Below are 25,015 nucleotides of genomic sequence, written 5' to 3' on the forward strand. Positions count from 1 at the left end.
AAGTCTGAATTGAAACTGAAACATTAATACACACTTTAAAAGCATATACAGTGTATGATAAAATACATATATCTGAAAAAGTATAATAGATTTGAAAAGTATGAACATACATTAGCTTCCTTATACAGCTGTTGTTTTTTATGACAATGTCAGTGCATTTATTTCGGTGATGTTGACCAACCTAATAATTTCAAATGATGATTTATAAGCAAAGTTTAAATGAGCTCTTTCTGACAGCTAGTGATGAGCTGCTGGCTCAGGGGAAAGGCTTCAGAACCAGATTGTATTTACATTCACACCTAATCTACTTAGTTATCCAGCAAAAAAAGCTGTGTTGCCCAAGTGATAGATTTTGGCTGGGGCTGGGTTACAAATCACTTGAATGCAAAGCGTGGGGGAATGAAATGCTGTTATTCTTATTGTATGAGTAAAGGGAAGTAGAACTGTACTTAGCCTGTGCTGATTGAGGGCATCAAGAGAGAGGGTGGGGACCTGTCCCTCTCCACTGTTTAAAGACAGAGCTGATTAGGCTCCATAGATAGTCTTTTGTTCTGTAGCTGAAATCACTGATTATCAAGTCTAAGTGCTTAGTCCTGCTATGAGGCCAGTGTTTCTGTGGAAGAGACGGCCCAGACTGCACTAGCAGCGAGGTTCCCCTACTGAGAGCTCAGCTGAAATCACAGAGTTGGGTGGAACCTCAAGAGACCAACTCGCAGAGGTCACCGTGGCAGGTGGCAGCAGAAGGCGACTGCGCAGGGCCATTGGCAACAGAGTGGTGGAGTGAACGGTGGCACGATGAACAGCAGTGGCCAGAGCGAACAGTGAACAGCTGGAGGAACGAGCAAGGTGCCTTCTTGCCCCCCACCTGGGAGGTGTACTCACGTAAAAGCACCTCTGAACTCTGAGTCTCCACTGACCAAAGACAATACTGGTGAGTGGGGAGCAGTGAAGGGAAAAGTGAGGGGCACGTTAAATAAACATGTGTTTGTTGGACTATATTTTAGTGACTTTGCTCCAGAATGCTAGATTTGTGATTGGAAATGGAAACTTATATAAATATGTTTCCTAGTAGGCCAAGATTTTTAAAATGCATTATTTGCCCAGGTTGTTATCTCACATCGTTGCTATCTTGAAAGGTCATTATGTTGGGGAGTTTCTGTACTAAACATTTTTATTATTATAATTAATTTTTACATAAGAACGGCCATACTGGGTCAGACCAATGGTCCATATAGCCCAGTATCCTGTCTTCCGTCAGTGGTCAAGGCCAGGTGCTTCAGAGGGAATGAACAGAACAGGCAATCATCAAGTGATCCATCCCCTGTTGCCCATTCCCAGCTTCTGGCAAACAGGCTAGGGTCACTCAGAGCATGGTGTTGCATCCCTCCCCACCCTGGCTAATAGCCACTGATGGACCTATTCTCCAGGAATTTATCTAGTTCTTTTTTTAATCTTGTTATAGTTTTGATCTTCACAGCATCCCCTGGCAAAGAGTTCCACGGGTTGACTTTATGTTGTGTGAAGAAGTAATTCCTTTTGTTTTTTTAAAACCTGCTGTCTTTTAATTTCATTGGGTGACTGCTAGTTCTTGTGTTATGTGAAGGATTAAATAACATTTCCTTATTCACTTTCTTCACACCAGTCAAGATTTTATAGACCTCTATCATATCCCTCCTTAGTTGTCTCTTTTCTAAGCTGAAAATTCCCAGTCATTTTAATTTCTCCTCCTGTTTCATACCCCTAATCATTTTAGTTGCCCATCTCTGTACTTTTTCCAATTCCAATATATCTTTTTTGGGATAGGGTGACCAGATCTGCACACAGTATTCAAGGTGTACATGTACCATGGATTTATATAGAGGCAATATGATATTTTCTATCTTATTATCTATTCCTTTCTTAATGATTCCCAACATTCTGGTTGCCTTTTTGACTGCCGCTGCACATTGAGTGGATGTTTTCAGAGAACTATCCACAATGACTCCAAGATCTCTTTCTTGAGTGGTAACAGCTAATTCAGACTCCTTCATTTTGTTTGTATAGTTGAGATTGTTTTCCAATGCGCATTACTTTGCATTTATCAACATGGAATTTCATCTGCCGTTTTGTTGCCCAATCACCCCGTTTTGTGAGATCCTTCCCCAAATTTTGCCACCTCACTTTTTACCCATTTTTCTAGATCATTTATGAGTATGTTGAACAGTAATGGTCCCAGTACCAACCCCTCAGGGATACCACTATTTATCTCTCTCCATTCTGAAAACGGATAATTTGTTTCCCATCTTTTAACCAGTTACTGATCCATGAGAGGATTTCCCTCTTATCCCTTGATGGCTTACTTTTCAAAGGTCAATTTAAATTAAATACATTTAAAAAAAAATATATTTTTTTAGAAATCTAGACCTGTAATGTTTTGGTGTAACTTGCATTATCCTTATGTTAAATTTGCATTATCCTATCTCTTTTTTATATATCTCATGGGTCCTGACACCCCCCCTGTAAATTCGAACACCCCCCCTAATTTCAATTCCTGGGGAAACCACTGCACCTGGCACTGGCCACTGTTGAAAGACAGAATACTGGGCTAGATGGACCATTGGTCTGACCCAGTATGGCCGTTATTACATCTGGAGTTAGCACAAAAATATCTTTGGAAGATTTCTGGACCAGACAAACAACCACCCAGGGACATACACAAAAGATCTGTATCCATGACTTCAGATGAACTGTGAAACAAAAGTCTCCAGAGTTCCTGCTGTCGTATGCAACTTAGAATAGCTCCAAGTTCCCCAAACATGACAGGACACAAAGGAGCTGGTCCTGAACATCTGGCCTACTGATGTGTCCAGAGTTTTTCTTCTGATGAAGGAATGATGTGTTGTGTGTGTGACACTGGAGGAGGAAGATGGGGCTATGCAGGTTTCTGAAATGTGCCTTATCCTCCTGCCTTAATGACTACATCTGAGAATTAAGGAAATATAAGAGAAAGGTCTGGAGAAAGCAAGCAATGGGAAAGAGGTGTAGTGATTCTACATCAACATTGTATTCTGACATTGTGTCACTTAATAAAATTCCAGAGACCTATTTAACATTACTGATCCAAGGATTTCAGGGAACATGGTGTGACTACATGACATCCTTTATGCCCATTGGTGTGGAAACAAAAAGAGCCTTTATTGAAGTGGGCATTTTGCATATACCAAATTGTGCTAAATTACAATATTGTACCTTTCATCCTAAAAGGATCCTTAATGCTTTACAAACTTAACCAATGCATACAAACCCAGTAAACACAGGGATCACATCATCCAGCACTCAAATGCAGCCACTATTTAGTAACACACACAGCACTGCACAACAGATGAATCACTGAATTCTCTGGGGCATATTTTCAAAGGCAGATGCAATGGGCAGGGCTTGAGAAACAGATATCTTTTAGCTGGAGAGCTAAGCCCATTTAGACAGAAGCTGATAAAAAATATGAGAGAATTGTTAACAGAGAGGTCCAGGGGAAATTATAAAGTAATGAATCATCCCTGAATGTGAGCCTAATTAAACCACACATGGTGATGAGTCATTCCTGTGCAAGGCTCCAGCCAATCCACAAGCCAGGAGCAGGTCTGGTGATATAAGTCTCGCAGGAGAGAGGACAGGATCTGTTCAAAGAGTGGGGGCATGGCTGGAGTGTGCTGCACTCTACCAGTCTCCAGCTGGCAGAGAGACTGTGGAGGACATGATCTAAACGGATATAGATCAGGTTTAAACAGATGTAAATGTCTCCTTATAGAATTGTTCTGGTTCAACATCACATCTTTAGTTGAACCAGTGCAACTTCTGTGTTTAGACAAACCCTAAGAATCTGACCACGAAAAGAGACCTGTTAGTGTATTTACTAAAAAGCAACAAAGAGTCTTGTGGCACCTTAAAGGCTAACAGATGTATTGGAGCATAAGCTTTCGTGGGTGAATGCACACTTCGTCAGATGCATATAATGGAAATTTCCAGAGGCAGGTATAAATATGCAGGCAAGAATCAGTCTGGAGATAACGAGGTTAGTTCAATCAGGGGATTTACTATCTCTCTCCGCTTATACAGCAGTGTTCCTCATAATACTTTTTATAGTGCTTTATGCAGCCTAGTTTTAAATGACTCAAGCGACTACACTTCACTTATCAGTTTGTTCTGCAACCTAAAACATCTCGCTGGCAGGAAGTTTTTCCTGATAGCCTAAACTTTCCCTTTCTAAATTTCATCCCATTGCTATTAGTTATTCCCCCACATACCACATTAACCAATTCCTCTCCTTCCATGGTGTTTACAAACAGAAATACTTGAAGGCTTGTTGTGTCCCCTGTTTAGAAGTTGCAAAGCTCCTTTAATTTTTCCTTGTCAATTAATCCCTCTAGCCACCAGGTGATTGTGTTGCTCTTTTTCGTACTCCTTTCAGGTTGTCACCAACTCTCTGTCTAGAGTAGTGCACAATTTGGTTGTATAGATAGGGACTTAAACGCAATGCTCTGTGTGAGATGATACTTTGCAGCCCAAAACTGCATTAACCCTTTCTGCAACCAGAGTACATTGGTCCTGTGTATTAAAAAAAAAGCAGTCAGGGATACTGCTTCACACTGTGCATGGGTGTGTGGAGTCCTTCAGTGTAGGCTCTTCACAGCCTGACATCAACCCCATCACAGAATTCAAGGCCTAACACAATGTGTAGGAGAGACCTCAATATTGATATAATTTTATTAATGCAATTTTTGCAACTTAATGTCTTTTAAGTCATTACAAACTTGTTTGCACTTTTACTGAATACTAAGATATACACACCTCTACCTCGCTATAACGCTGTCCTTGGGAGCCAAAAAAATCTTACCGCGTTATCTCAAACTTGCTTTGATCCGCTGGAGTGCGCAGCCCCGCCCCTCCGGAGCTGCTGCTGTACCGCATTATATCAGAATTCGTGTTATATCGGGTCGCATTATATCGGGGTAGAGGTGTAGCTACAAGAATGTTATAGCCAAGATGCTTGGACAGATAACGATACATATGCTTAGCTAATTAGCTTACAAAATGTTAACGCTATTCAGAGAAATTTCAGAAGGTTTCTGCTTCTCTCTTCCAAGGACAAGCAACCATCAAGCAGACAAACCATGAAGACACTTTTAGGAAGAAGCCTGATTGTGAAAGCAATGCAGGGTTGTGTTATCAAAGCAATAAATATAGAGGTAAAGTGGCCTATACCAACCCCTCTAACCCCTTCTCAAAGAAAAACCTGAGTTTAAACCCACATAAAATTCTAGAAATCGTTACAAAAGCAATACATTTCAATAAACACATTAAAGTTTTCATTCTTTAAACTTGGAGAACATTTATGGTGGGAAACCTCTTCCAAACGATACTGGTTATTTCCAACTCATGTTTCCACTTACGGGTGAAAACCTTTGCTGTATCTCAAATGCTTAAGCCGGCATAAGCTTCTTTCATTATTTATATTTGCAAATAATTTGTATCTAAATATAAACCTTCATTTAATAACGGCTTGATATTGTTATATGAATAGTAAGATTTGTTATTTACAACTATAGCAACATCATTTGATGCTAGACTAATTACAAATGTAAGAAGCTATTTAAGTATAGAATATTTATAGTAATGGGGAATTAATCAGTCACTGGTGTTGTACAAGCAAACCCTCTCTCCTAAAAGCAGGAAGATAAGAAAATCTTTGTTTCTAAAATTGTCAGGCAGAGTCAAGAACTTAGGTTAAAGACTTTCTAAGAGTTGTTTAATTTTAAAAAAAGACTGTTTTGAGAATTAAAGACTCATGTAAACAGGAATGTTTTGACTTTTCAAAAAGAGAATTTCAGGTTCTGGCAAATGTTCATAGATATTTAAAAAAAAATCACAAAAAATGGACTGAATAATAAGAGAACTTTTAAAGTTAGTTTTAACTCTCTGGATCTTTCCTGCCACAAGAAAAACAAAGGCAAATAAAGAAATGTTGCCTATTCATTAAACAGGCTGCATATTCAGGATCTGAAAGTGTCACCTAAGCCAACCCCAAAGGCATGGAGCCAATGAAAGAGTGACAACAACCAATTTTAATCTAAACAAGCATGAAGGAGGTGTAATTCTCTATAATTTAATGAAAATAAGGTGAGCACCCCACACTCGCACACCCCCTGCTACTCTGCTTTAGGGTGACTAGATGTCCCCATTGTATAGGGACAGTCCCAATTTTGGGGTCTTTTTCTTATATAGGCTCTTATTACCCCCCACCTCCGTCCTGATTTTTCACACTTGCTGTCTGGTCACCCTACTCTGCTTAAACAGCAATCACTTCACAACTCATCCTGGCCATTTCTACCAGCAAGCCTCTACAGACAGATAAAAGGTAAGAAAAACAGAAATCTCAAGAAAAAAACAACCCAAGGAAACCTCCCCAAGACTGCAACATGGATTTGTGAGAGGTAGTTAACTAAAACACTGCCAAGGGACTAGATTTAAAACTCTTGTAATTATTTTGTGGAAAAAATATAAAAACAGTTGTAATTTAAAAGACTAACAGTTTTTTGTGTTAATCATTAAGTGGTTAGACCATATATTCCTACAGAGGAGACAGAGGTAAACAGAGAAAAAGTGGAATTTTATTGGAATTAAGATTCTCCTTATATTGGTTAAATAGCCTATCTCAAGACAGCTCCTTAAATGACTTATTTTAAGTAACAGATTTCATAGGGTAATTACGAATGCTTACTTTGCCAACAACAAATTGGCTGGTTACTTATTAATAACCAACAGGTCCATCTGCTCTGAAATAAAGTTATTTTGCCCATCTATAAACATTCTTAGTTATCTAAGGATATACTAAAGAATAGGTTCCCAATAATTTTGGGAAACAATATAGTTGGGTCTTAATTTACCAGCCCTGGGAAAGCACACACTCTGAAGTGTAATCTCTGTTAAAAGCTCTCCACAGCAAGACATATAGAAGAGAGTGTAATGGATGTAACCAGTTTATCATTTGTGTTTGTGTCATTTGTGTTGTTTTAATGTTTTCTTTTCCTTCCTTAATAAAATAACCCTGGTTAAGAATTGTGATTATTTTGTTGCTTTTGATCATGGTGTCCCCTAATGGATGTAAAAGAACCCATGTGACTAGATAGTGGTGGTCACACACTCAAGTTGGCAGCAAGAGAAACAATCCGTAAGAGCTGGTCTCTGATTTCTTCTTTCTCCACACTAAATACTCTGTAATTTTTAAAACAAAATTACTTGGAATCCAACAATTTACAACTACCCCTTTCAGCCCCACAACTGCTATTAAAGTCAATGGGAATAATTCCCTTGATTTTAAAAGGAGATTAATTGGGCCATAGGAATTATAACAACTAATATTTTACATATTGAAAAAGCAATTAGCTGAAAATCAACTTATGGCTATTTCCTATTACGTCATAAATGTTCATTGCCTTTTGTCTGTGTCTCAAACATTCACCTACAAATTTTAGGCAGTGAGATGGTTAACATAGGAAGGAAATCAAGAGTACGTCTACAGCAGCTGGGATGTGTGATTCCCAGCATGGGTAGGCATACATGTGCCCGTGCTGCTCAAGCTTGTGTGCTAAAAACAGCAGCATGGCAATGGCTTGAGCTAGCCACTCAAGTCCAATCTCAGCCAGTGCCCTGGGTGCACACTCAGGAAGCTATCCCAAGCCTCCACCACTGGTGCACACTGCTACTTTTAGACACTAGCAAGCAGAGCTAGTGTGAATCTGTCTACTCACACTGGGAAAAGACAGTTACCTTTTCCGTAACTGGGGTTCTTCAAGATGTGTTGCTCAGGTCCATTCCATATTATGTGTGTGTGCTCACCACATGCACTGGTGCCGGAAGTTTTTCCCTCAGTGGTATCCGTAGGGGACTGGCTCTGGCACCCCCTGGAGCGCGAGCACATGTCGCAGTATAAGGGACGACGCCGGCTCCCCCCACCCTAAGTTCCTTCTTGCCAGAAACTCCGACAGTGGGGAAGGAGGTCGGGTTATGGAATGGACATGAGCAACACCTCTCGAAGAACACCAGTTACGGAAAAGGTAACTTCTTTTCTTCTTCAAGTGCTTGCTCATGTCCATTCCATATTAGGCGACTCCCAAGCAGTGCCAACAGAGGCAGGTAGGAGTTCATGGACGTGTAGACTGCAACACAGCTCTGCTGAACCCAGCGTTGTCTCTGGCTTGCTGAGTGATGGCGTAGTGCACCATGAACGTGTGAACTGAAGACCACATCACAGCTCTGCAAATGTCCTGGAGTATGTCCACAGTATTGAGGACCCAGCGGTCCAAAGTTATAGTGGTCCATGCGGGGAGGAAAAAAGAAAGGCAGTTGGAAAACAGCAGAAAAATCAGATCCGGGGTATAGTCTGGTAGGTTGCCCTCGAGCGCACCCTCAAAACGCTCGCTTGCCCTCCTCATGAGCCTGGGGGTGGGGCTTCCCCTGTGGTGCCTCCACCTCTGGAGCCTCCACCTCTGGAGGAGGGCGGGATGTTGTGGCCAATGGCCTATTGGAGGCCCCCGCCACTGATCGGGAACCCTGCAAAGGCTGGGTAAACCCCCACGGGTTCCAGGGGTACCACACCACCAGCCATTGGCCAGGGGTCCATGGGGTCGGTTGCGGTGTTGATGATCTTGACAGTACTGCCAGTGCCAGGGCTTGTCCCACTGACAAGACTCTTGTTTAGTGCCAGAGTCATAAGCGGAGTGGTTGCTGCAGGGTGACCATGACCGTCTGGACTGGTGGCCCTCCTCTGTGTGCTGCTGGCCACTGTTTCTTGACATTGACCTGTCTGATCGAGATGAGTCCCTCATGTGGGCCCTCAGGGATCTTCAGTGTTTGATGGATCGGCGTTGGTAGACCGGTGATCTACACCTCATGCTGTTTTACCAGTACCAGGACCTAGAGCGGGACCGGGAGCTGGAATGGGCCGGTCATTGGGAGGATCTCCCTGACTGTGAGGATTCATGTCACGGTAACAGGTGCCATCGGGCGGGTGACCGGTGGCTCCATTCAACTGATCGGTTGCATGATCAGTGCCGAGGCACTGGAGACACGAAGGATCGGTCTCGACACTCATGCCGTGCCTCAAATCCCATTGTTGGTGCCCAGGGTCTGGAGACCGAAGAGGGCTTCTCTGAGCCTTCCTTCCTACTTCCGAGGCATGACGGCTCCATGTGGGCGAGCGCTGGAGGGACATTCCTCGTGATGGGGAGCAGTGCCACTGAGGCGGGGACATGTGGAATGGTCCCAAGGTGGGTTTATCCCTGGACTAGGTACTGCTGGAGCCAGTGTGGGCGGCACTGGTAGTGTCAGGATCTCCTGTGCTGCCTGCAGGGCCTCGGGTGTCAACAGGACTTCTAGCTGACGGAGGCCCTCATCACTGTCCAGTGTGGCAGGCCTAGTATGGGAGGGGCTAGACTGCTTGCCTTGAGCTGGGGCCCGACTCCCTGACAGAGGCATTGAGCCACCCAGCACAGGTCTTGGCTCTCCTTTCCCTTACGGGAAGTGGGAGATCTTCCCCTCACGGTCCTCTTGGGCTTCTTGGCCAGGCTGGGGAGGAAGATTGGTGCCGGCTTGTAGATGGCGCCGGCGGGGCACTCTGAACTGATGCGGTGGTGCTCGGAGCGGAGTCAGACCTCTGCTCCAGTGCTGGGGTCAGCGCCAACTCCATCAGGAGCACCCTGAGACGGATGTCTCTCTCGTTTTTTGTTTGGGGTTTGAATGATTTACAGATGCGACACTTGTCGCTTATATGTCCTTCAACTAGACACCTTAAACAACTAAACATGTGGGTCGCTGATGGGCACAGGCCGCTTACACCAATCACATGGCTTAAAGCCTGGGGACCGGGGCATGTCCGTCCCTAGGCTGAGTCCTGTCCAGGACCAACTAACTAGAACACACACTAAGGGTAACCTAATGATATACAACTATTTTACAGGAAAAAACGTTCGTGAGACACACTGAACAAAGCTAGAAAAGCTAGCCAAAGCAACAGACGTTCAGCACCGTCACTGGTGGCAAGAAGGAACAGAAGGTGGGGGGAGCCAGTGGCGCCTATTATACCATGGCATGTACGTGCCGCTCCCAGGGGCGCCACAGCCAGTCCCCTACGGATACCACCAAGGGAAAAACTTCTGGTACCAGTGCATGTGGCAAGCACACACACATAGGCGTGCGCATGGGGTGTGCCCAGGCACACCCTAATGCAGGGGTGGGCAAATGGCTCCACTCCCCGGTGTGGCAAGCAGTGGGGTCCACACTCCCGGGCCGGAGCGCCCAGCCGAATGCAGCAAGCCGCCGGCCCCTCTCCCACCTTCCCCCCTCCTCTGGAGCCATGCCGCCGCATGTGCAGCGCTCTGGGGCTGTGCGCTCCTGCAGGGCAGTGTTTGGCTCTGCGGGGAGGCTAGGAGCCTCATCTCATGGTAAGGGGTCCAGGGCCGGGGGATTGGATAAGGGGTGGGGGATAAGGGGTGGGGACAGGGTGGGTTGGATAGGGCGTGGGATCCCAGGGGGGTGGTTGGGGCGGGGGGTCTCTGGAGGGGGCAGTCAGGGAGCAGGGGGGATTGGATGGGGCATGGGAGTCCCAGGGTCACTCAGGGGGTGGATAGAGGTCAGGGCAGTCAGGGGACAGGTGGAGTCCTGGAGGGCCAGTTAAGGGCAGGGGTCCCAGGAGGGGGTAGTCAGGGGACAAGGAGCAGGGGAGGTTGGGGGTTCTGAGGGGGGGTGTCAGGGGGTGGGACTAAGGCAGGGCAGGGGTGGGGCTAGGGCGGGGCTCCCTGGGTGCACACCCTAATGAAATGGGCTGTGCACGCCTATGCACACACACCTAATATGGAATGGACATGAGCAAGCACTCGAAGAAGAATTATACGTTCAAGATGCTGGGTAGACTTATCCTAAATTTTAAGTGTGATTGGCCTGTGACTCAGTTCAGGTTCTTCTGGGGCTTTGAGAGTCAGTGGTGAGCTGCAAGAGGGGAATGTCTGGAGATGCAGCATATGAGCAGTAGCGGTCGGAAGAAAGCAGGGTGAAGTGGCACTGGCTGGGGATGCGGGGTGTGTGTGGGTGGGGGGGTACAGAGGGACAATACCCAAGCAACAGCCACTGGAGACTTTCTGCCTACATGAGACAAAGGCACACAAAACTTTCATCGGGGTAAGGGAAGCAGGCTCCAAAGCAGCACTGCAGCATCATTTAAAAGGTGTCAAGTATCAGAGGGGTAACCGTGTTAGTCTGAATCTGTAAAAAGCAACAGAGGGTCCTGTGGCACCTTTAAGACTAACAGAAGTATTGGGAGCATAAGCTTTCGTGGGTAAGAACCTCACTTCTTCAGATGCATCCCAATACTTCTGTTAGTCTTAAAGGTGCCACAAGACCCTCTGTTGCATTTAAAAGGTGGTAGCATGCACTCTAAGTGTCAGCCTCCAGCTGTTAGCTAGTGTGAAGGATGATCAAGTCAAGCCCTCTCTGGGATGAGCAGCAGCTCTGGCCCCCATTAGTCCTCCTTTTTTTGGTATGAGTGTAGCTGTATTGTGCGTCTATTTAAAAAAAAAACAAATGAACTTGCACACACATAAAACTTAGAGCATTCACTGTGTTGCACAAACATAATGCCTTGTGCTCAGTGACTGCCAGCACCAATAGTCTAGATAATTTTGCATGTGCCAGGTGGGTGAGAGAGTCACCTTGTAGACCTCCTCCCAAGCATATTCATATGATGCAGCCAGAATCTAGTCCTAAATTAACAGGAGTGTTTTGTTTCTGTTTCAGGAAGGATTATTGTCAGTCCTGGGGGATCTAAACAGCATAGAAGGGAGTGAACAAGCTGGGGTGTGATCTTGAATTCAAAGAGTCTCCCTTACTACTGTAACAGGTAACAGCAGTAGAGCAGCACAGAAATGCTATGATCAGATTGCAATTACATTTGAACTGTTCACTACAGTACAAGTGTCTTGTCATTTTTACTAATTAATAGTAACGAAAGCAATAAAAAATGCATTCCAGTGAAGCAGCGTGAAAAGAAAGGGATGAAGACGGGAGGATTTAGAGTCCCTTTGTATCCCCATTGGAAGGAATATAAACATTTAGCTTAGTATACAATAGTGTTGGGCCGGGGGAGGTGATGGGGCTCACAGTGACTATTGTATTTTGAGGCTAAACAAAAGACCATCAGATTTGTTTCTGTTGTGTCCCTGTCTCAGTTTCAAATCCAAATCCTTAGAGGCTCATAGTTCTCTGCAAAAACCATTAGTAACTTAGCGAGGGAAGGACTTTTAAACATTCCTGGTAAAGATTTTTGGGACTCCTCATCTGAATTTTATTTTAACAAGAAAGAAAAACTTCAAATTAAAACACTTGCTTCGCTGATGTTTCTATCACTTTTTTCCCCACACAGATATTCAGACATGTACATGTTTGCTCACCAAATATTTGCAGAGAATAAAAATCTTGTGACTACTTGGCAACTACGTATTCACTCACAGGTGCAAACCCTGAGTGTCTTGTTCGAGCCCTTCTTCTGCTTATCAAAATTTCAGTTATTCAACCAAGGAGCATGAACGATACCAGGAGGAGACTAATCACACAGTGAGTACTCTAATGTACAGTCACAATCAACAGTTTGCAGGCTTATTGACAGGCTGAAAGTTATCAATATTAAGGCCAGAAGGGACCCTCATGGCCATCTAGTCTGACTTCCAGATGTGTTCACATAAAACCATTCACAGAATAATTTGGAATAATGAACATTTTTTTTTAAATCATTCAATTTGTGAGTAATTCACAAACAGAAAAAAGGGCAAACACACACACACACACACACACACATATATATATACAACTTATGCAGTTCCCTCTCAAGAGCACCAGGAAGCTTTACAATGACAGCAGAAAACTTACTAATTGGAATCACACATTAGTTACTGAATGTACAGGACCAGATCTTAAGCCCCCATTCCATCTCTTTTGAGCTGCTCCAGCAACACACAGCAAGTGGAAAGCCAGCTTAATATGCCAGTAGGGGATTCGCTCAGAGCAGAGGAATCCTTGGACAGTGTAGAAGTGGCAGAAATGACTCTGTCATGCTCCTTCACAGGCCCTGCGTAGGGGGAGTGTCTGGGATGCAGCCAGGGGAGGGTGAGTGGCTGGACCACTGCTGTGGCCCAGAGATCCCCAGCAGGCAGAAAGGCCAGTTGGGGGCAGTTACTAATCAGCATGATTTAGAATAGACTTGAGGCCCTGAGAGCTGAACTGGCCCCCACCAAGAGTGTCATGGGTGGAAATGCACCCCACAATAGTCCCCAGGCGAAAAGCGAGGCAGGAAAGCATGTTCTCAAAAGGAATGAGAAATACTTGTTTAGAGTGGAATCCCCTTAAGGAACAATTTCCAAAACCAGGAAGAATTTCCGGGTTTGCCAGCTGAAGCTTGCAGTAGGGACCATTTCCACCAACCTGGAGAAGCAATAGCAGAGGGTTTGGGTGGGGTTTTAACAGTTAGACCTAAGAATACACTGTAGTTATGGGATAAACAGGTAATTAGGAAACAAGTGGTATGCTCACAAATAGCAAAGCTGAGGAGCCACACAAAAGAGCAGGCAAAGGAAAGGATTTTGCCCTGTGAAAAGTGTTTTATCTGGAAAAGGATTGAAAAAATTAAATAATTTACCTGACTTTATTCATGCTCGTGAGAGGCAGGAGTAGGATATAATATGGACTAAAGCTTGCAGGTGTACAAGGCAGAAAATATGGCAACAACCAAAAAACCAGCCTAATAGCCAAAGCGCATGCGGTGCAGGCAGCCCGAGCGAATCTCACCCTGGCACAATTAACTATGCTAGTGGATACATCCTGCCAATGAGAACAGATGTGTGCCATTCCCACAAAGGGTGTGTGTTTCCAGGACCACGGGCAGGGCTGGGACAAAATTATTATTAATTTACTCACTCAACAGTGATGCCTAAAGGCCCCAATCATGATCCAACAAGTGTGTATGCTGCCATCCCTAACAAGATCAAGCTGGTAGCAATTACTATGAGCCGGCTGCTCCTGAAAAAAGGAGCAGCAAACAGCATTGCACAAATTGTGTCATGGGTGATATTGTAACGTGCAATAGAAGGAACTCCCTGGCACCATAAATGTTTTGCAGTGCAACTCACCATGCAATGCTATCCAGCTTTCCCCCTCAACCATTATAACAGGATTTGCCTCTGTATAATTTAGTATAGACCAACATTAAAAAAAGAATGAATAACGTGATGGAGCAAAATTGCTTACATGTTTTATAAAATTTCGTGCAATTTTTAAGCTAATTATGTTCAGTTAATTTTTCAAGTCCTCAGAAAATGACTTTGCAAAGCGTTGAGGCCTCAAAAGAGTTTTTCCAGCACAATGTTTTCATCTTCCAAAATTTTGTGTTTTCAAAATGCTCATGGAGAAGTGCCTCAACAGAAAGCTTGGGCAACTTAAGCTTGTGGAGAGAAGACACGGAGGGACAGAGCACAACAGTCACACACTCACTGACAATCAGAGCAGGTCAAAACTTTTTGCATGAAAAATTTATTTGTCAAAAAAATAGCCACTCTTCTCAAACAAAACATTTTCAAAAAGAGTTGAAGTTACTGAATTTGTTTTTTACAGTTTTTTTCTACCACACTTCTAAAAAAAAATCAAAATAATTTTTAAATCATTATCAAAATTTTTCATTTACCAGAAACCTAATTTTCAGTAAAAAGAAAAATCTCCTGGATTTTGGTAAATTGAACATGTTGATCATGATTTTGTTAGAAAGTTTGATTAAATATTGTTTAAAAAATGGTTAAAATATCATGAAAAGTTTAGTAAAAAATGGGAAATGGGTCCATTTTAAACCCTGCAAAATAGATACTTCAAAATGTTGAAATTTTTCTGAAATCATTTCTCTGTTTTTTAAACAGCTGTATTTGGAATGTTACATGCCCACACAAAATCTTTGTTAATTTTTACACGTGCTTTTTAAGGGAGCCAATTCTTTGGTACCTAAACGTAAGACTTCCAAAAACATACAAGTACAGAAGTTTGGAAATTTCTAGTCAAGGTTGTCTACCTAGAGGTAAAATCCTGGCCCCACTAAAGTCAATGGCAAGACTCCCAGAGACTTCCATTTTGTCTGCATTTCACCCTTGATTCCCATTCAGTTACAGTTTCAACAATTAAAAATATGATGCCTACAAAAATCACAGTGCAGCCATTTACACTGGTCAGAGTCAGTCACAGTGGACTTGTAATACTACCAATTCACAATGGAGATGTTTTACATCCACTTTGCACAGCTGTACATGAGTCACAAGGCAGTGAAGAATCCTTCCTACTCCTTAACAGCCTTAAGACTCCATAATAACCCCAACATAAATGTACCCCAACATAAATCAGGTCTTGGGGCCTGATTCTCCACATGATTATATCAGTTTTACACCAGTGCTACGGTACTGAAATCAGTGGAGGTACAGTCAGGTGAAACTGATGTAATCGAATGGAGAATCAGACCCACTGCCTCTTTTGAGATGCTAACAGGGTCTTTAGACTGAGCAGAAATTGCCAGTATAAAGTATCCTGGGCCAAATTCAGAAGTCTTCACTTAGTCCAGTACTCAAAACTTTTCTCTCCTTTTTATCTGAAGGCCTGATCAAGTATTTCAGGATTTGGTGTAGTTTGTGTGTGGGTTGTGTACCAAGGGCAAAGATTCTCTGAAGAAATCGCAGCCACTGAGTTGTGATTTACTTGCAGTCAAAACGGATCCAGCTTTTCTTCTGTTTAAACTTATTATCTTTTTCAAACTCTATCTCATGTCCTTTTATAAGCTGAATTTAGTTAAGATATCTATTGTGCTAGGGAATATTTAAAGTAAAAATACATGTTAGCACTGTTGAAGAGCTATATACTTTCTGACAGCACTCTTTACCCTCTCTTCACTCAAGCCAATCAGTGGGAATTTTGCCTGATTGAACATAGATAAGAACGCTGAAGCAAGCCAAACATTTGCAAGCAAGACTGATGGCTTCCCCTAAACAAAGGGTACTCCGCCATCTAGTGGCAAAGATGTTTCAACATTAACAAAACTTGCTTTAAAAAAATCAAATTGAAACTTTTGCACATATGACTCATTATTGTGGTTCATTTCTCAAAGCTAATTATGGTGAAGCAGCAATATTATACTTGCGATGGACACAGTATAAAAACCTAGTGAAATGGAATATAAATAGGTAGCCTTGCTGACAGCACAAGGTGGAAACAGGAATCACACAGCAAGAAAACTGCTACATGCATTGGATTGAGATGCGTTGCCAATTTTTATCTATGAGTCCATAGCCCACATTAATTTTCTAGCCACAGTCATGTCTCTTGTAGTGTGGTGCCAGGCTGTCCCAATGAGAGGATCATGTACCACATCTTCAGAGAACCAAAGACTAGCCATTTTGTTTTTCACATAAACGTTCCCCTTCCATCATTTAGTTTAAAAGAAGCAGACCATATGCCCAATGATAACAGAATTTAATTTAGAAGCAAATAAGTAGAACTAAAGGAGAAACCATGGTATCTAAAAATGATCAAACAAAATGAAGGGATAATCAACAACAAACCACCTGGTCTAGGTTTTCAATACACTATGAATTGCGAGTGATCATTTAAAGGCACAAGGCATGTTTGTTTGGCCAGTTTGGGAGTGATTTTATATTACAGATTGGAGATTCTGTTACATTCTGTTAAAGCCTGATCCTGTGAGAAGCCAAGTACCTCACTCCCGTTGACTTCAGTGGGAAATGAAGGTGCTCAGGACCTTGCAGGATCAGGCCTTTGTTTTGTCATTTATCATTTTTAATTGGTGTAAGGCACCCAGAGGGCCTGATTTTCTGCTCCATTACACTAGTTTTACAGTGGTGCCACTCCATTGAAAACACCGTTTGCACTAGCATAAAACCAATGGAACAGAGTGGAGAGTCAGATCCAGTTATTTTTTATGTAACACACCCCCTTTTTTCTATCTTAAGAAGATTCAAACTGCTCCTTTCACACAATTGTAGTTTGAAAGCAAAAAAAGTGAGTGAAAAAAAATCCATTATTTCCCTGCTTTCTCAACACCTTTGGTCATTTCATGTGGCCTCACACACACTGAAATGCAATGTGTTCATGCCACGGACACATGCAGTGGCAGGCAATGTGAAAAGCTGAGTATTAAGGAAACATCCCTATGAAATAAAAACTTGTCTACAACAACTTCATGATCATAAATGAAGGGAACAAAAGAAACTCATTCTTACCGGCTCTCAACTGCTGCTTGAAACTCCTGCTGACTAATGACCTCTCTCTCCAACCTGTCAATTTTTCTGAGAAATACAGAAAAAGGGATCAGATCCCATGACGTTCAGAAAACATATTATCCTGCATATTGAAAACAAGTGAGCCCTAGATTAGTGAAAGGACACAGCTAGAAGATCATTTTGGCCCACATTTCATGACTCAGATAGACGGCCCAATACCATTCCAAAGTTTCTTCTATGTCATCTACCTTGTGCGATAAGGGGCAAACCTTGCCTCAAGTGTACAAGGCCCTGCCACAGGAGAAGTGGTCAGGCTGCACTGTGCACAAATGGGGCATGACTTGAGGAGTCCATCTTTCCGGGGGTTCCTTTATGCACAGCTGCTACACAGAGAGGAGCAGACAGTGGGTCGGCCGGCAAGTGAAAAGAACCAGCGAATTTGCTGATTCCTGAATCCATTGGTCAGGGAGGATGCAGGCACCAGGAAGACTACTCTCCATGTGAGGCTGTATGGGAGAATTCCTATTTCCTTTGCCCCTCAGCTCTCAAGGAATTCCCCAATGCATAGTCAGACTAGTCAGACTTTGCTGGAGAAAGGATTTAGGGCAATGACTACTTTTCATGTATAGTTGAGGTAGTCAGTTATTTTTTGTCAAGGTCCAAATTTCATGGTCAAGGTATAGTCAAGGGTCAGACTCCACAGAAAACCCCCCCCAACAATAATGATAATAATAAGTAAATAAAAATATTTTGGGGTTCAAAAGTGTCTGGCTATCTGGATTTGGCCCACAGAATGTCCATTGATTACCCGAGTATATGGCATATCAGTTGAAAACCTTCAATGACTTGCATCTTAACAAAACGCACTGACTGAACACACCAGTGAATCATTTAAAAGGTGCACTGTCAAGAGTTACAGGCTAAACTGTGATTTTAACGGTCTGTCTATGACAGAAAAAAAAATCCATCAGCTCCCTCAAAGCTCAAGGGCTGTAACACAGAGAGTTCCAGTTTCTAGCTGAGCTTCTGCAGCAATAAATGCAGGGCCTGGGATCTATTTGTAACTGTGGGTAAATCCCGAGGGACACCACAGCCTCACACAGCTAAGGAGAGAGTGGGCACAGTTGGCTTTCCAGCACCTTCCTTGACCCTAGGGGCCACCAGCACAAGTTCTAGCAGCCTGAGGGAGTAATGGGGAAAGCTCTTCAGAACACAGAGCACTCCAGCCACACACCCTACAGCAGGGGTCCCAGGAGTCGGTGATCCATAGCCAGCTACCTCAGTTCTACCTCCATAAGGAGCATCCCCAACTGGCAATTTAAGCCACCTTTCTGTCATCTTTACCCTGCAGGAACAGGCAAAGGTGACAAAGCGGGGCTGAGGATCTGGCACTTCAGTTTTGCCTGCTCTCATGGGGACTGAGGGCACTCTGCACTTTGCAGGGTCAGGCCCTCTGGAGCAACTCTCACTACGAGGCAGAAAGGTCCACCAGGGGCCCGCAAATGCCTAAAATATATGTTTTAATTAAATAAACTAAGAGTGGTCATTTCTTCACAATCACTCACACTTCTCTGAAAAGGAGGTCGGTGATGATGCCACCTTCTCAATAATATAGAGGCTAGCAAGGGGTCATTGGCTTTTAATGAGATCTTGATTAGCATCTGGAACCATTGCTAAGGCTCCAGGCCTGCAAAGGGATCTGATCTATACAGAACCTCACTGAAGAGTCCAACTGATATCAACCTATTCAACAACAATGGAACTCTGCAGGGGGATCCACATAGTTGCACCCCACTGCAGGATCAGGGCCTAAAACATTGTCTCCTGTAAAAACTCCTTTTCTTTCATTCTAAATTTGTATTTCCAGTGTTCGTGGATTCTCTCTATTTTAGCACCTTCAACAGTTCTAGCTCACAATCTGTCAAACATAACAAGAAACAATTTGATCAGACACTTACTGGAACGTGGCCAAGAGTGAAAGGAAATCAGATTGAAACAAATTTGCCAACTTTGCTTCAATTGCAGTCAGAGTGGAAGCTGGGCTGATGCTCCCTTCACGATGAAATCTACAAAGGATGCAATTTAAAAGCAAGGATTAATACAGATATCACACATACCTTCTCTATTCTATTGATATTCTTGTGCTGCAGCTAGAGTTGGTCAAGAGATTTCTGACAGAACAGCGTTCCACGCAAAAATCCAGATTCAATGGAATTAAAATGTTTTCTGGCTAGCCGGCTCCCAGCTCTGGAAGGCACCGAGAGAGAATAAACATGGAACAACACAGTGCCATAACTACAGTACCTTCCAAAGTATAACCATGCTTTTGAAAATAATGTACTAGCCCGCACCTCTCCACACACGTTATGGCTAGACGTTTTGGTCTGTGCTATTGTTCAGAAACTGGCTGCAGTTATGAATCACTACAAACACACCCTTGGTGTGCTTTATAATAACTCCATTCAACAGCTTACAGTCTACTATTACTAGGATACCATCAGCGACAGACCACCGATGGATGGTCTGTTGGAATGTTATTTCTAGATGTTGGTTGGAGAAGTAGAAGATAAGATACTCCTCTGTGCTCAGGCACTCCTGCACACCCCACGGGTTCTGTAAATCATGCTAACATAGAGCTTTTAGTGACATCAAAAGCCTCTGCATCCTGGTCAGGATGACTGAGGAACAGAAAGCAAGACAACAATTACAAAAGTTATACGTGACAATCATGTTTTAAGAGAAAAATATTAAGGCCAAATCCTTGCCTTACTATTATGATGTGCATTCTTAGGTAGGTGAGTGATGATGGCTAAGCAAAGAGCCCTGAAGTCATTATGCTAAAGCAGAGCAAAATGGAATTAGTACAATGGGCTTAAGCCAAACCCCACTGACATCAGAGAGAGTTTTTTCATTTACTTCCATGGGCTTTGGATCATCCGGGTGCTCAGCTATGCCCCCTACTGCTGTTCCAAAGCAGAGTCATGTGCACTTCTCTCAATGCCCGCTGACAAGGTGTGCGCCTGTGCAAGGGCTCACGCTCCATGCCAGGCTCCCATTTTAGTAGACCACACCACTTTAGGGCTATGGAGTGCCTCCAGATATGCCAGCCAACTCCTTCAACTGCTCATGGAGATACTTGGTGGCTTCTGTCCTGCTTCTACAAAGGTGAGAATAGGGTTACCAGTCCTCTTCCCCCACCCAGTGCACCAACACAACAAGACACATCAGAATTTTGCTCTGAGCAACAGAACATGACAGTGCCTTTCTAAGAATTTATACAAACTTCAGATGAATCTGATGCAAGGACCAAAAGCCCAAGTGTTCGTAACCAATGAGAAGAGTAATAGTTCCACATGATGAAAAAATACAGAATAAAATCTGAATTAACTATGGTAGCTCCTTCCTATGGGTCTCCAACACACCTTGTCTTACTTGTTTATATTTTAGCTTGTAACATTTCTGGGCCACAGGCTGTCTTGCACAGCATCAAGCATATTATTGGTTCTTAGCAAATAAGGAACAACAGTAATGACAGCATCGGCCACATTATTTTGTTGTAAATACAAAATGACATTGAAGACCTTTAAAAAGATGAAGATTTGAAAAGAAAAATGGTATTATCTATTTCTGAAAAATAAACATCATTTCAATGGATTAAGTATTTCATTAAATAGGATCGTGAAATAATTCATTTACTCCTGGACTGTTACTTTTCTGTTCACATTTTGTTAATAATGTTCAGCTGAATTTTGTGACAGTCTTTAAAGTTCTTCTGGTACTGAAATTCCCACAGCAGAGGGCAGGAGAATAGCACAGAGGAAGCATGGCTCAGACTGAAAAGGGAGTCTCTCCAAAGACAAAATGGATAGTTTTACTGTTTGTTAACAGGGTTATTTCAGGTTACTTATCTTGTCATGGAGGCAGATTCAGTCTTTAGAGGCCCTATCTAGTAGTAGTTATCTCCAGCTTTCCAAGTCATGCAAACTGCAGAAGGCCATGGCTTATGGCTCTGTACCAAGCCACTTATTCAGGGAGAAAGTCATCCTGCTTCAGAAGGCTAATGTTAAAATAAACTTGTGCTTTCTTGTGAACTGTTCTGGGGAAAATGAGCCGAAGCAAAATTGCACATCTCCCACTGTGGTACAATATTCCCTAATGGTCTATATTCCACCACCCCTACTCAGAATGGGAACCAGGCAGCACATGAAAATTTCTACAGGCCAAGGTTCAGAATAATCTCTAGCCCTCAGTGGTGCCCAAGATGAGGAACGTGCATTGTCCTGGTTTAAGGGACGTTTTTTTTAAAAACACAAATCAACAAAAACCTTTGCATTGAGGAGACCTTTCCCACTTACCAGAAGGGAAAGGTTCTCTTTTGGGGATGTGGAGGGAGAGGGGAGCCCTGCCCTAATTCCATCTGCCATTTTCCCAGAAGCGTTGTAGGGGGAAAGGGTACAGTGTAGGCTTGATGAGCCCTACTGGATGACAGAAACAACGCTGTCGGCCAGAAATGCAACATATTAGACTTTAACTCTTTCCTGGTTGTCATTGTTAGTCAGGCAAGAAAGCCTCCACTTCACAAAGCACCCCATGAAAATTAGGTGCAGCCTCCACAGATGCAGAGCATAGGCGGCCTATGGAAGTCACAGAGGCGGCTTTCAACTGGATAAGGGCCGTTGGATTGTATTATCACTTCTCTCTCTGGTCTGAGTCACTGGGCTTAATTCTACCTTGTGAAAATGGGTGCAGCTCTACCAAAGCCATATAATCAGAGAAAGCAATGATAAATAAGCGACGACTTCATACGAACTTATGCTTGGAATTAGAGAGAATTTTGTGTGTGATCCCTCTGTCACTACGATCCTGGAAGTTCCTTAAAAGATCCAAATAATTGATCCCAGTTTGGCTGTTTTCAAGACCACATCTTGCCAGGAAAAGGTTAAAATGCTCCTTTTTGAGATGCATGTCAAATTTTTGTAGGATTGACAAGAAGGATTCTTTTCCCACCTTCCAAAAAAAAAAAAAAAAGTGAATCAGACTTCACTTTATTTAAATAAAACTTTAATATGCAGAATGTCACTGATGAGCTTTCTCATTACTTATTCTGTTGCATGATCACTGTATTTATTCAGTGTTCAAGGGCCACATTCAGCCACCTTACTCATAATGGGCAAAAATCCCAACTCCACGGCAGTCAATGGCAACGTTCGTATTGGCTTCGGTGGAGCCAGGGTTCCATTCAATGAACAGAACTTTACTCTACGAGCAGTCCCATTGATAGGAGTTCTCCCCTCCACTGTGGCTCTTTTATCCTGCTGTGGATCAAGCCAAGGAAGAATTCCCCCTGGAGCAGGCTTAGCTTAAGGCCTATCTGCAAGCCCCAGCATTGGTGTCATGTCAGGAATGCATTGAGTAACCATTATTTAATAAATCTTCATATAGTTTATTATAGATCTGGCTACAAGCATTGTCTTTGGTGTAAGATCTAAGGGAAAATTGACCTGGGGTAAGTGACTGGTCCTTTGTGATGAGCAATAACCTGAATCTTGTTGTGATTTTTGGTCTTAAAGGCCATCTACCACAGAGATGTGCTCCCATGGGTGGCAAGATAAGCCAGAATGTCTGAAGGGACTGTCTGGGACCCCGTTTAAGGCTGTTAATGTGCCTGATCAGTTTGCACTTGGTGCAGTTGATTGGTGAAATCTAAGTTCAGAATTCACAACCAATTTGGAGTTTGTGCCCTAGTTTTTAAAAGTCTGCCCTGAGTTGATACTTATACTCTTGGGCCACCATTGGGAACTTAATACAAAGTGTCAATCTATAGAAAGAGATTGCAAACACTTTGGGCTTGTTTGTTTGGTCCTCTCCTTTATACATAATCAGTCTTGCTAAACTGCTTGCCTTGGTCCTGATTTTCTAAATTTTTGGAATAAACACTTGCTACTCAAATTGTTAGTGCCTATTAATATAAAAGGGACCATTTTCTTATTAGAAGCATCACATCCACCAAAGCTATGGATATAAACAATATTAATGGATACATTTTCCAGTAATTCAGCAACAAATGTGGAGATCACTGCTATACTGGTAAACACAAAGGACCAAATAATGCTCTTCTCACTTATCTTTAAGTAACCCTACTGAGTAATACCAACTGGCTGGTTAGTGTATTGGGGTTTGGATTCAAAAGTCCTTGCTTCACATCTCATTACAGCCCACACAATACCTCCAGATCATTTGCTGTGGGCGCTTCCCCATTTAGAACAGATTCACAGACTAAAAAGCATTTTACCTTGCCTGTTTTTTGTGGGTCATGTTTTTCAAATGCTTCTTTCATGTTTCTAAATCCTTCTCTGAATTTATCTTTCAGCCACCTTTCTATGTCAAGTGAAGCTCTGCGTTCCCACTCTGCTTTCGAGATTTCTCTGCTTTGTCCTTCAGTTGTGATATAGAAAGAAAAGTTTAAAAATTATTTAATATAAACAAAAAGAAGACAGGCAATATGGTGAGAAAAATAATACGACTCTAATGCACTGAAACTGTATAGTACTGAAGGAGTCAAAGGATGGGAAGACAGCTGTAATTCTCTGTGATCTAGTTACTGATAAGCCCTAACAGTGGTGAAACAGCCATCTTTCTTCAATCAGTGATGCCTCCTGTTAGTTAGAGCACAGCCCAAGACTCCTTCAGGTTTTCCAGGTACTTTTTTTTAATCCAATTAAACTCAAAGACATCACTTCTCTGCACCTTGTACAACTCCTTTGTTGCTGTCTTTGCAAAGTATTTTTTGGGTGTAAATTTAACCAGGATCAAATTTGCAAATGACACTAAATTTTGAGGGGTAACAAACACACAGGAGGACAAAACTAAACTGCAAAGTGAGATGGAAAATGGGGGCTGCAGGGAACAAGCAGAGATCCACATCTACAGTGAAATAAGCAACAAAGATACAAGGTGAAGAGAAATAACCATGCAGCTGCGTTGGTTGCATTTAAATGAAGTTATTTTCATCTGGTCTCCAGTAGAGTGAAGATGAGGAATCATAACCAGACAGTTAGGAGGGGAGGTGTCCCATAAAAGGATCTCAAGAAGTGGTGTACAGAATAAAAAAGTTTGATGACACCTGTTCTAAAGTGCAAGCCAGCATCAATCCAAGCTTCTCCACACTGTACCACCAATGTGCTTTAACCCTGACTTCGAGGGATCACCCTGAGATGTAAGGGAACAATTCCTCCTCCACAGCCATTCAGTCTCTGCTCATTGGGGAATTCAAGGCAGATCCTTCAAACGCCAAGCCACACATTTGTATGCATCTCTGAAACTGAACGCAGAGAGCATTAGGCTCCCCATGTCTACCCTTAAGCTAGAAGGCTGGACCCTATGACAGAGACTTACATTATAGGTACTCTCACTGCAGGTCTGTTTGCTGTATTTGTAATATATTTGCTAATGTATGTGTTACTTGATCAACTGTCAGACCTGTTCATGATTATATTGCCCTTTTGTGAGTGTTGTATAAAGAGAATAAAAGCCTTACATATATTTGTAACAAAGGTTTTTCTTTAACACAAGTAGTAGATGCTTATGTTTTTGGAACCAAAAGTCCTTGATGATTCTATCCCTGATGTTGCAGACAGGTAATTGAGCAGGTAACCATGGTGTCTGTG

At 42.8% G+C, this 25,015-nt stretch overlaps 1 protein-coding gene and 1 long non-coding RNA gene across 7 annotated transcripts in view; one reads left to right on the plus strand and one right to left on the minus strand.

The window, feature by feature from the left end:
* Positions 1-25,015, minus strand: part of LOC117878115 (EF-hand calcium-binding domain-containing protein 6-like) — a 90,161-nt gene that overhangs the window by 48,566 nt on the left and 16,580 nt on the right. For all 4 annotated transcript variants that reach the window (XM_034772070.1, XM_034772072.1, XM_034772069.1 and 1 more), the window contains 4 exons: positions 23,641-23,783; positions 22,159-22,355; positions 19,307-19,414; positions 17,349-17,414 (listed from right to left, as the gene is read on the minus strand). In XM_034772070.1, the coding sequence (XP_034627961.1) occupies positions 17,349-17,414; positions 19,307-19,414; positions 22,159-22,355; positions 23,641-23,783 (514 nt within the window). The remainder of the gene's footprint in view (positions 1-17,348; positions 17,415-19,306; positions 19,415-22,158; positions 22,356-23,640; positions 23,784-25,015) is intronic.
* Positions 900-24,818, plus strand: LOC117878116. 3 transcript variants are annotated; one of them, XR_004645890.1, is made up of 6 exons: positions 900-931; positions 5,124-5,225; positions 11,827-11,929; positions 12,452-12,642; positions 23,719-24,047; positions 24,371-24,818. It is a non-coding gene; the product is annotated as an uncharacterized LOC117878116 (long non-coding RNA). The 3 variants fall into 3 exon arrangements; XR_004645888.1 differs by having other exon boundaries at positions 23,719-24,818; XR_004645889.1 differs by lacking the exons at positions 900-931; positions 5,124-5,225; positions 11,827-11,929 and adding an exon at positions 6,254-6,394 and having other exon boundaries at positions 23,719-24,818.

The sequence above is a fragment of the Trachemys scripta genome, chromosome 5, assembly GCF_013100865.1.
Source record: "Trachemys scripta elegans isolate TJP31775 chromosome 5, CAS_Tse_1.0, whole genome shotgun sequence".
Classification (NCBI taxonomy): domain Eukaryota; kingdom Metazoa; phylum Chordata; order Testudines; family Emydidae; genus Trachemys; species Trachemys scripta.